Source organism: Belonocnema kinseyi, chromosome 4, assembly GCF_010883055.1.
Source record: "Belonocnema kinseyi isolate 2016_QV_RU_SX_M_011 chromosome 4, B_treatae_v1, whole genome shotgun sequence".
NCBI classification, from domain to species: domain Eukaryota; kingdom Metazoa; phylum Arthropoda; class Insecta; order Hymenoptera; family Cynipidae; genus Belonocnema; species Belonocnema kinseyi.
Genome location: NC_046660.1, coordinates 99,210,612 through 99,223,124, shown reverse-complemented (window position 1 = coordinate 99,223,124; position 12,513 = coordinate 99,210,612). Strand labels below are relative to the sequence as shown.

General features: G+C 35.7%; 1 protein-coding gene across 10 annotated transcripts in view; it reads left to right on the top strand.

Annotated features, from left to right (window-relative positions):
* Positions 1 to 12,513, top strand: part of LOC117172175 (sex determination protein fruitless) — a 43,746-nt gene that overhangs the window by 7,868 nt on the left and 23,365 nt on the right. For 6 of the 10 annotated variants that reach the window (XM_033360007.1, XM_033360004.1, XM_033360003.1 and 3 more), the window contains exon 4: positions 3,083 to 3,206. In XM_033360007.1, the coding sequence (XP_033215898.1) occupies positions 3,083 to 3,206 (124 nt within the window). Of the gene's footprint in view, positions 1 to 3,082; positions 3,207 to 5,508; positions 7,192 to 7,214; positions 10,891 to 12,513 lie in introns of those variants that run through there. The other 4 variants (XM_033360000.1, XM_033360006.1, XM_033360005.1 and 1 more) reach the window with 2 other exon arrangements.

Below are 12,513 nucleotides of genomic sequence, written 5' to 3'. Positions count from 1 at the left end.
ATATTTTTTTCAACTTTTTAGCATTAATATTTCTTGAAATTCTTATAATTTAATAACAAAAATATGTATATTATCTTATTTTACCCAGATTTTTAACAAAAAATGTCTGTCATACTGTGATGTCGCGATCTTTAAATTTTATTGTCTCTGAAAAGAATAATTTTGTTTGGTTCAACATTTTTTATTTTCATTCCGCATCCCTGTATCTCATAAGCAAGCTTTTTTGGACAAAATTAAAAAGTCGTTTTTTAATCATTGTCCGAAGCCGTTTTTTAAAAGCCCAGGAAATTTTAATCTAAAAATTCTAAAAATTCTGTTGTTTACTTTTTGTAAACTTAACATTAAATTTTGTATTGCAATCAACAGTCGAGCATGCTCCAATTTCAGGTTAGTGTCACTTCAAGATTGTCCACATCCATTTCCTCGAACCTAGATAGCTTTTTTTAATCAAACTTTTCTCACCTGAATTTAGCAACTCTTCAGTTCAAAAGCGAATTGTTGTTTAATTTCTTAATAGTGATTTAAATTTTCAGAATTTTTTTTCGCTGTTTTGAAAAATGCTGTCTTTATTGGTTGTCTAGTTCTATATGGCCACCCTTCAATTATGAAAATATGGAAATCTTTCTAATGCATTTTGAAAGATAAATTATGCAAATAGAAGAAAATATTAGGAAATTTGAAGTATGCGTTCTCTTAATATTCAATAGATAAATTTTCGATTTCTCGGCTTCTTAAGTTTTCTTTATGAGGAATGGGTCTTAGCCATGGTTTTGGAATGTCGATTCATGCACTTTTTGTATTGATAAGAACTAACTCTTGTCTGTACAACAATGTCTTTGAATCATCTTAACTATATGTTGTTTTTAGTAGTAGGAAACGAGTCCGTTACAAAGACAGACTCAACAATGTGAGAACCTAGTTTTAAAAAAGCATAGTTTCGTTATTCTTCCCTTAAGAAACGACACAAAACGACTGTCGTCCTACTGCTGCTCAGTCGAATCATACATGGGAAGGAAGGGATTGTCTATTGTTGAAATAAAGAATTGGCTTTTCGATCATTGAGGAACAAAATTGAAATGTGTTGATTAAACACAGATCCTTTCCTTCTCTGTTGACAGACTAGTTTCGAGTGGGAGGTTCAAAGAGATGGGAAGATTGACGAAACTATGGATAATCAGAATTTGGCTCATCTCAACCAACCAAGTATGGCTGTGCAAGTGTCTCGAGAGAACGCTATCATGGCAGGAGGCTCGTTATATATCAATATGACAACGGCTCTGCCCGAATACCAGGGAAATTTATATAAACCCATAGATAACTCGTTTTTAGCCCATGTGCCTTTACATTCTCAATCTACTTGTAATACAGAATATTCGATGCCTCTAGATTCCGTGCCTCAGAGTCACATTAATTGGAAATCATCGTATGAGGATGAACACGCGAAAAATGAGCCAAATATAAATACCGCGAGGCAAAACATATCAGTTATTCAGTCGACAGTTTGTGCCCCTGTGCAGCGGTCTGCGACTGGTAGAAAAGCAGGAAAATTCAAACCTAGTTGGCTAGACGCGTACTCGTGGCTTCAATATGATAAACAGTTAAATCTGATGTTTTGTAAATACTGCCGAAAATGGAGCGATACGATTCCGGAAATTCGAACTTCATTTGCCGCGGGTAATGGCAACTTTAGACTTGAGATTGTTAACCATCATGATAAATGCAAAGCCCACAATGTTTGCGTTTCCAAGGAAGGCGAACTTAAAAAGAGATTTGCTTACGGAAATTAATTCCATTGTTTTCTACTTTAAAGCTTTTTGTACTTACAAATGTTTTTATTTGAAATGACACAAATCGCGTAATTTGAACGTTAGTTTCTTTCTGATGAGTTATGTACCTACTTTATTATTTTTAAGTTTATTTTTAATAAGTTTAGTCTTAAGATATTCAGTCTTAGACGAACATATTTCGGCTAGTTTTATTTTCCTAAATATTACGTAGATATTAGATATTACGTAGCATCACTGATAGAAGGAATGCCAAAGTAGCGAAGTTTGAAGTGATCTGTGTCTGTGATGAAGTTTCGTATTTTCATAAAGAAGTGGAGTACCTTGCTGTAATATTTCATGGTTACCATAGATTTTAGAGTTATTAATTATCAGCAGGAAAGAATGATGATCGATTAATTTTTTTTAAACAGTCGCTTCTTTGATAATACGGTATTCATTCAAACATTTAAACATATATTGCTTGACTTTTCTTGATGTACACATAATTTTTTTTAACTATTACTTTTTTTTGACATTTTATTTTCTGGGTATTGTAGAAATATCCTTTCCATTCAATGCCCATTCTTTTATACTTGACATTCCCACAATTATATTCCATTTTTGCAAAATTAAAGTGTCATACTATTGCACAATGCTAGTATTTTCTGGAAAAAATTATTTCTAAGGTAATTTTTTATTTTATTTTTTTAGTTTAAATTCTTTTAAAAACCCGGTTTACTGTTAGTATTTATTTCAGGGAGTACTTTTTTGAAATCATTAGGGTGAGAATAAAGAATGTAGTAGTGGCATTTGTGTATTTAGCCTTACGAAATTATGTTCTTAAATTCAGACTGCATCTTATTTGCAATGTAGATAGTAAGGTCGTTGAGAAAATTTTGCTAAATTTTCTTATGGATCTCGGTACATAAATCATAGAATGTAAACATATCGATAGGTTATTAAAATTATTATAATTTCAATATGGTATATGATGTTTTAAATGTGTTATTTTATTAGTTATTTACCTAAACAGTGAATAATTAGAAATTGAGTTACCTCGACGTAGAACGAAAGTTTCGTTTGAAATCTTCACCGGTTTTCATATAAGAATGCTGCGCTTAAAATCTTTGTACATTATTACTGAAATATAATAAACTGTTTTTGTTGGATGAACGTTGTTTTAAGATCTTTCTCTTGAAATTAGGATTCAAAGTTTCTTTTAAATGAGCAGATACAATTGGCAGAAATATATGTCACTTTGACTTCTCAATTGATTAAAATGCGTGTTTTAAAAGTTCACTATTTGCCGTGTGCAGGGTCATCCAGTTGGATTACTAGGTGAAGATGGAGGACCGACGACAGGAACGCCAAATGACAGTGTGCAGGGGATAGAATCATCCGAACATCACAATCCGCCCGAAATGCTTGATGGTCTTGATGGTAAGATTTTTCAAACATTTTAATTTAAATTTGATTATGAGCAAACATACTTCCTGGTATATCTTCGGCTGCTTGAAGGATACTTTTACTTAAATTTTACTTTCTTATTTATTGTTTTATTAAAACAGTGTGTGTTGCACGTAAAATACTGAACAATCAGTTACCGAGATTAATATTATAACTAATATCTTTTAATATAGTGGACTTCAGCAATGTCGAGAGAACGGGACGTAGGTTAGTTCTATGAAATCGAGGGAGAAATGCATGAACGTTTGCGATGAGACCTCAAAGTGAAAATTGGTATTCTAGTCATGTAAGACGGGCATCCCTCTATTTCCAAGTCTGGCAAGCGTAGTCGAGTGTTAAGTCTGAAGGACGGGGAATATATATGTGTGTATGCATATATACGTATATGTATATATATGTATGTATATATGTATGTGTGTGTGTATATTTTGTTATATAAGTTCTTAGTGTTTTTGGTGATGGTATCGTGCATTTGCTATGTCATTGTGGTAGTAATTATATGAGTGTGTTAATATCGAGCACTTAATACGCAATGGTTTGGGAACCGGAACAAGCAAATGGACCATACATGCGTGTACTCCGTTATGTTTGAGGATGGTGTGTGGGCTGTTGATGCGTGCGGTTGTTAATTCTGTCGAGTTCTCTCGTTGTCTTACACTTTGTATCTACGGTCTAAGTCTAATTAACGAGCCATAATATGTGTGAAAGTACAAAGTGCCCGTTCATATAATTCATTAAAGACCACCTAGTCGATTCAAGTAAAAAAGTAACTTGTTTCCAATAAGGGGTTTGTTTTTTATTAAATGAATGCCGGTCAGATCTTGACAAGGAGAGTTCGTGAAACGCAAACGCTGATTCGACTGGGACTTCACAGCGTGAAAGTACATAAAAATCCATCAGATCCTTATTTATTTTTTTGATCCAATGATCCTTAATTTCAGAGATTCGTGGAAAGACATAATTTCTATAGTCTTCTTTTAATCATAAACTTACTGTCGGGCTGTATAAACATCAAGTCCGGGGTGCGGATTCGACAGAGGTGTGTTAAACGCTCAAGCGTAAATGCAGAAACCTGGGTATCTTAGAAAATAACGCCCATAAAATATAAAGAACAAATACGTATCTAATGGACATTGGTGTTCTTTCACCATGCAAAGCCCTAGTCGAATCGGCGTCGTCCATTTCGCGATCTCTCTCTGTGAGAGAAGAGAATCTTTTTGCGATAACTTTGTCTTTATACGCAAGAGTAAAGTGTGGCATTGAGAGGACACTTTTTGTAATAATGTTCGTTTGAGTAGAAGCTTTTAAGGATATATAAGTCGTGCACTTTGTATACATACAAATATTTATTTTTCACAACGGGGTTTTTTTTTGCATGTTTCTTTCTTATATACTGTTTTTTTCTGTCCTATATCCTTTCGCGTTTACATCAACATGCCTAATGTGATCTTGATCTTACATTCTCACGTCTCTCTTTACTTCATTTTGATGCATGGTGTTATCGCTCGACCTCGCAGCGAGTCGTCTTGGTCGTCTTGGTCTTCATCACTCGCATTTGAGCAAAGACGAGCGAAGAGAACCGAGAGCACACTGTCGTTGCGTCGCGAATTCGCGTGTTTCCTTTTGTTTGTTTCATTATTCAACGAGAGTAACGAGAGAGTTCATAGCGTGTGAACCACGGAATTGAAGAGCCGAAGATGAAATGGTGATGATTAGCAGTGTTGTTGGAGGAAGTAAGCACTATACGGAAAGGTATCGCTGCTAATATCTTCACATATCTCCATATTCGGTCTCAGTTTATCATTGATTTGATTTTCGTTTCTCACTTTTTCATGCTCGTTATTGTCACTCGTTATGTTTATTTTTTTTTTAATCAAAGTAGAGGTGTGCGCTTCTCTCTCTATCTCTCACTGTTTCTCTCCCTCTCTTTCTCTATTTATTGTTGTTTTTGTTGCTAAAAGTAGGTGCGATAAGAATTACGAGTGTGGTATTTTGTCATATTGCGCATCTTCAAGTCTCCTTTCGTCGATTGATTTTTTAAAGCGTGCCATTCAAGCAGATATCCTCTACTTCTTTATTCTACTACTCTGACTGACTTTTTGACGTAGAGCGTGCATTATTAAACGTATTCAGAACTATTTGTTTCGTTTACGTTTGTTTATGATTTTAATTCTTTCTTTTTTTTATTGATACATAATTATGAAGTAGATTCTGTTGTGCCAAAGCAGAGTGATTGAATTGCATCCATGATTGAAATGGGATCCTTGTATTCCAGGAACGGCAGGGACTAACAAAAAAGAGAAGGACATAAGTAATGACAGTCACAATAAATTAGAGACCTCACAGCTCAGCTCGGAAAGCTGTAAGCTTTGCGGCAAGAGCGTAGCCAACATAAAAAAACACATGAAATCTCATTTCCCCGACAAGTATCAGTGCCACATCTGTATGATATCCTTAACCAGGTCTGACAATCTCAAAAGGCATATTAAGCTGAAGCACGGGATACGAGAAGGATCCCTGATGTCGCCATTTATGCGCTTGGAGGCCAAACACTTCCTAGCCAAATCGGAAGCGTCTTACCTCACCTAGGCGGTTGAGAGAAAGATAGAACCAAAGTGCACAAGTTGCACGCAGGAAACTCAAAGATTACACAAATATTCTCGCGAAAACTAGAAGTTTCATACGATACTCGCTTCTTTCTTTAAAAACAAGTATTAACTCGACACGAGTATTAATATTACAAACTGCCCTCGCAGTCCAAGGACGTGAAGTGTCCCCAATTATAATTAATTTGTAGATTAGCATGCGAGAGTGCGCGCGTACATAACCTAATTTATTCTTAGAAACGGTATTTTATTATCATTCATAATTCTAAATTATTTATCTTCCCTATTTATTATACATTTAAGTATATTTCTTCAGCCTCTCGTTACGAATAGTACTCGCGATTCAATTTAGACGAAGTTTGATTTAACCGTATTCTTTAACATAAACGAAAGGGCAGTTTTAAAGAGCCATTTTTCTAGTATTTACGCGATTTTCTTGCCGCACATTAACTCAAGTTTCCATACTATTTATTTATTTATTAATTCAGCTTTGCTCTACCACGATTATGGTATCAGTATTAAAGAACATCCATCGACACTCGTGTGTTATTTCCAAGTCAAATCCCTCGATTCTCAAACTTAACTCATATTTTTTAGTACTAATCTAGATCAGAGTTGCGTTTCTGATTCGACGGATTATGAACCAGAGTAGAATGCCGACTTAGTTTTGAAAGTGAAACAAATTCAATGAGACAGATTTAAAATAAAAAACTTCGATGCTGGAAAAGTTTACAAAGTAACATGTTTGGCCGTGATTTGTTTCTCCTTCGACAGCAGCATTGCAACCTAGTCAGCAGTTTGTCCTGTAAATGTACGTGTGTCGATGGCAGTATCGCTGGTTGTGAAACACGTCGAAGACTGAATAAGGATTCTTGAGCTACAAAATATCAGCTCGAAGTAGTCATGAGAAACTAGTCCCAATGCCCATAGGCTGATATAAACCAGGTTTTAGGCTTTTTGTGGTGCCTTTCCTAAGTACAAGACTAAGCAGTAACGATAATATTGATAATAATAGAGTTAGTAAAATAGTGGTACATAATATTTGTAATACAGTACGCCTTTACATAGACGACAGTGCATCTAGAGACCAACTATCACAGAATAATCATAAGTGCAAAGTCTGTCCCGTCAGCGCTATTTTCCAAAACAAAATCTCAATTAATTGAAATGACATTCTTGTTTGAGAAAGCAGCGTCGATTATTTAAGCTTCTTCATTTATTGGTGCTTATTCTGTGCTAATGCGTTACTCTTCTGTCAGATCGTTATAACGATAAATTCTCGCCTCTTCGACTTTCATACACGTCCCTGATATCGACAAACTCAGCCATTCCGACTCAGGCTCTTATTATCTTCGCCTTTTCTCTATTTTTGCAGATTCGGCATTTTTTACTCCTCCGGGCATTGAATCCGTGCCGATATCGGACATAGAGAGAGTGAGTGTGTCAGATTATTTTGAAAAGCTGCCACACACTTACACTAGCAAATGCAAAATTTGTGGGAGAATCGTGTCAAATGTTAAGAATCATTACTTGACACATAAACCAGGAAATTTTGTTTGCCCAATGTGCGGTTGCAGTAGGACCAGATTGGACAATTTAAAGGTTCACATTAAACAGAAACATCCCGACTTAGCTTTAGAATACAATAACGCCCAGTACAATTGGGTGCATGCGAATTTTGTCGACACGTAGGTTTTTATGTCCTGTTTATTGCCGCTCGCGATTTTTCATCAGCGGCTCCTTCAAACTACTTCCATGTTATCGTCTTTATTAATTCGACGACACGAATAGAGATATTTTTCTACCTTAATTGTATTCAAGACTCTATTTTCCACGCGTAACAATTTTCGATATTTTAACCGCTAGCGGTGCAAATTGTAATTTTTAAAAATAATAATAATTTTTAATATATTTATGTTCGTAGAGTATTTTTTTGTAATTTTATCGCTATTTTTAAGATGTTGGGCATCGCGATCTCGTTTGGTGCGAGACGGAGGCGCGAAATCCTATAGTATTGCCAGTGAATATTTATGACTTTGACTTAGTATAAAAAATAAAACTATATACGCCACCAAAAGTGCAATGCCAGTGAGCAGTCTCAGGAAAAAAATCGAATACAAATGCAGCTAGCTAGCAAACATTCAAATTGCAGGGTCGCTGGTATCGTCCATGAATTCTATATATAGAGGAAACTCAGGTCGTTCTACAGTTTTGCTTTTCGTAACCTAAAAACACAGTAACTGAAAATTCGTGAGTTTGCACTTAGGCCTTCCTCGGAACAAAAAATTTGCCGTCTCAGTCGTTGCAACGATTCCAGTCAAATAAACTCAGTTTTCACTTTTTGTGGATCTGGTGAATTTCTTATCAATTTTCAGACTCATATTCTTGCTAGAAGCTTCTCAGGAAGCAAGCTCTTCTTTCAAATTACTTAACTGAGTCTTGGGAGCTTCTACGTGCCATTCCTTGGATGTTTCTTTTTGCCTGCAGCTTAATAGACAAAGTACCTGCAAAGGTGATTCAGGTCGAGCAGGAGTGCGTCCCGATTCGACGACAAAGCGGCTTCGGGAGTGAAACAGACTGTCTTGTGGTACAGGTCTCCGTACAATGCATCTAAAGATGATGGTAGGGGCTCCTTTCGAAGATAAGCTTCTTAGCGCGCCATATCTCGCCCTTATTACCGTCAGTTACCTCTTCTACCTCGATAAGAGGATCAGAATAAGGGGACTCTCGCTCGAATCCCGCAAAGAGTTTGTTCGATGTTCCATTACCTCTTTGAAGAGGCGGCGCGGCGGGGTTCCCGCTTCAAGTTCAAGAGTCTTGCCAAACGAAACGAGAGGGAGAGTGATCTGTAGAGTCGAAGATCGCATGTTTAGATGTGTGGAAAAAGCATCGAGATAAATCTTAGTTTATTTGTGCGTAAAACGGCGAATCCCTGTGGTCTGATTTTGTTTTAGAGTGCTTCGATCTAGGGTAGGAAATCAATACTTTGCTCATACCCCGTCAATGCAGCTTTATCAAACTTATTGCTTGGTCAGCGTTCCACTCAGGCAAGTTTATTTCAATCTGAGTGCAAATTCGTGTTTATGTAAGGCTTAAATAGGCCAGAATGATAGGAAGTTCTTCGGAAGTATTTTAAAATCAATTTTTATCAGGGAAGTTTCTCGGATATGATTTTCATTATTTATTGAAGGACTAGGAAATAGATTTCAACTATCTGTTTATTCTTATTAAATCAATGTTTATTTTCAGTTTGTAGAAATCGAATTTTGATAGAAGATCGCTTTCAGCTCAGAATTGAAGCACTCATTTTTTGAAAGCACACTGAAGTTAGAAGCGATAATGTCAGCATTTCTGTATGTATCTTCGTTACTAAGGTTCAAGGAGTGAAAATCCAATAATAAAACCTCCTGCAGCACTTGTTCGTCAAATATAAATCCTTTGATCTGTTTGAACATTTTTTAAGTCCAATTTCATCAACATAAATGAAACTCTTGAAAATCAAAGTTTGGAAAGCACTATTTTAAACTGTGCACACTAGAATTCAGTTTTAACATGGAAATCACTGGTGTTTAGAAGCAGTGTCTGGATATTTACATCTCAAACAGTTGCTGCAACGGTTCTTTTCTCTCCACCTATGACGTAACGAGTGTGTACTTTATTGAGTGCTTCGTAGGTTAGGCTAGAAGAGGGGAGAGAGAGAGAGAGAGAGAGAGAAAGAATGAGGGAAAGAGGAAGTAGAGGAGAAGTGAGAGGAACAGGGGATACGAGTCTTTTCGACCCTCCCCATATTTATACCAGGTGTCTCATTACAACCTTTTTGTTAGGACAACCCTCCTAACTAAAAGCTTTGTCACGAAAAACTGTCAAAAAAGTATCTCTCTTTCAAACGAAACTCCCTCATGGAATTTCATACCCTCATTGTTAGAAAAATGTAAGCCTTAATTAAAATTGCATGTTCGTTTTTTGAGAACAAACTTTAATCGGGAACTGTACTGTTTTAGACTGTACTTTCATTTTTGAAAACAAAATTAATTAATTATAAATTAAAAAAGAAGTTCATTTTTACGTTAAGGAGGGATTTTCGTTTCGGCCCTGCAATTGACCATAAGCATTCAAAGCCTTCAAATCCCATATGAAAGCTAGAGTGAGAAGACATTTTCTGTTGATATTAAAATAGTCGTAAACCGTTGAAAAACATGGCCTCCTTACAAATCATATTGAAACTGTACTGTAATTCATTTGAATTCGATCAGTTTAATTTCAATCCAGTTGAATTAGAGTAAATTTGTTTAGTTTGTATTCAGTGAGCTTATTTCGCTTTGGATTCATTTATAGTTCGGTTGAATTCACTTGTTTTCAATTGTATTTGCTTCCATTCGATAGAGTGAACTTAAAAGTAATAGAAGTTCTAATGAATTCCGTTAAATTCACTTGCACTGATTTAACACTTGTATGAATTCGAAAGGATATACGGAAATTCAATGGAATTCGCTTGCATAATCAGAATTCAGGTTATGAGAAAAGTATCAAGCTGTCGAAACCAAAGGTGAAATTTTAGGACAATCCCTAATTTAATGAAAACGGTATGCAAATATAAAGACAGTTTGATTCACAAGCCGCTGTTTTTTATAGGATTTTCCTGTCAATACTTGATTCTTACATCTAGTAATCAACAGGTTCAGTTTTTAGACTAGAACAAAAAATCACGTCAAACAGAACTTGAAGCTTCCGACATAAAAAAAATTTTGTGGATGTGAGAAAAGCTTGTCATTAATGATTAGAGTTTAAAGGTGTAAAGTGTGCTTCCCACTTCAAAAGAGTTTGGTAGGAAGTCGGTTAAAGAGGTGAAAATGGGACACCCCGTATAGAGTTCTTCTCTTGTATAGTTGTTGTTCTCAGTCTCTGTCACGTGTCGGGTAGAGGAAAGCTAGGAGTGATCGATGAAAGTGTGAATGCGAATGTGTTGCACATCTCCGAGGATCTTTTTGTTATTGCTAAGGGTTGAATGGGGTGCCTCGCTTTCCCGCCTATCACCCTCTCACTCTCTTTATCTATCTCTCTGTCTCCTCCGAACCCCCCCCCCCTCTCTCTCTCTCTCTCTCTCTCTGTTACAGTGTTGGCCACTGGTGTCTCACTGAAGAGAGAGGGGGTTACCCCGCAAGGTCATGCAACGCAGCTCCAGCTGTCCTGCTGGTTACCTCAAGCGTTGCAACTTCAAAAGTCAAGGGAGGCTCGGGGGTTGACCGTGGGGAGTGCAGCCGCGAATCAGTACGATATGTTCGTCCGGGTGCGAGGAGAGGATTGTCGTCCCCAACTGTACAATTGCCGTCATTGTGGCAAGTCTGTCAGTAACCGATGGCACCACATCCGATCCCATCAATCGCAGGATTGCCAATGTCCATACTGCAATAACGTGTTCACTCGTAGCGACAACCTTAAAGTCCACATAAGGACCAAGCATCCGGAATTCACATAGCCCTACTCTCTAGAAAATCAATCAGGCCCTCACCTTTGTAGGACCCGACTCCACTTACAAATCTCTTCGTGGATTTCTATTCATTTCCATCATCATGATCTCTCGTCATAAATTAGTACAAATTTTATTTAATGCTCTAAAAATCACACTCAAGTGTTAGACAGGCTACATCATAATAAATTTTACTGCATTCTAATGTACTTTAAACTAATAATAATAATAATAATAATAATAATAATATCGAAAAATTATATACACAGTTCGAAAGCCTGAATAAAAACGATTGTAATACCTTCAAACGCTTTTGTAAAAGAGTAATTTAGCAAAGATTAAAAATCAAAATAAATAAATTGTTCAAAGTTGTGTTGTATTATTTTATCATTGTAAAATCTACTTGCGTCATGAAATCTAACTTGTGTAGCCTGTCTTAGTGATTATTTAATTTCAAGAATTATTTCAATGAAAAATTATCCTTTTTTAAAAATTTATTTTATCTTCAACTGAAAACGAGTCATTTAATATTTCATCTTAGAAACCGCATCAAAGTAGATACGCTTGTTCAAAAGTTTAAGATAGGCGATTTTTAAGTATTAAGAATAAACGCTCTGTAGGACTGGGTGGTATAAAGGTTATTTCTTTTAATTTGAGTTCTTATTTCTCTGCATTTTTTAAGAAGGACTACATCATTTATTTTTGAACTATGAAAATTACTAATTTTCCATGTTTATTTGTGTTTTACACAGAAGTAATAAGTCACCAAATTCGAAAAAAATTTCAAGAATAATGTTTTCAAATAATGGCTTGCAAAGCAATGCATTTTTCAGCAGTTTAACATTAGCCGTTGCAAAGTTTAAAGTTTCCTCATAAAAAAATGTTTACCTGTAACAGCGACTAACCTAATAAGTACTTTACGCTTTTATGTGACAGTTCTAATGAAAATTACGAAGGGATTTTAAGATATGTAGTTCTGTTCATTAAAAAAAAAACCAAGAAGGATCTTTTATGAAAACTAGTAATGCATTAATAAAACAGAAAATTTTAAATTAGGGTTCTGTTCGTTTGAGGAAAAATGAAGGGAATCGACATCAAATTAAAAGTAATTAACTTCCAGTAGTATTCAATTAGCAGATTAAATATTCGAAATTATTTTTAAATTCTTGTATTATAATAGCATTCTTTTGGCGGTTATTTCCACACA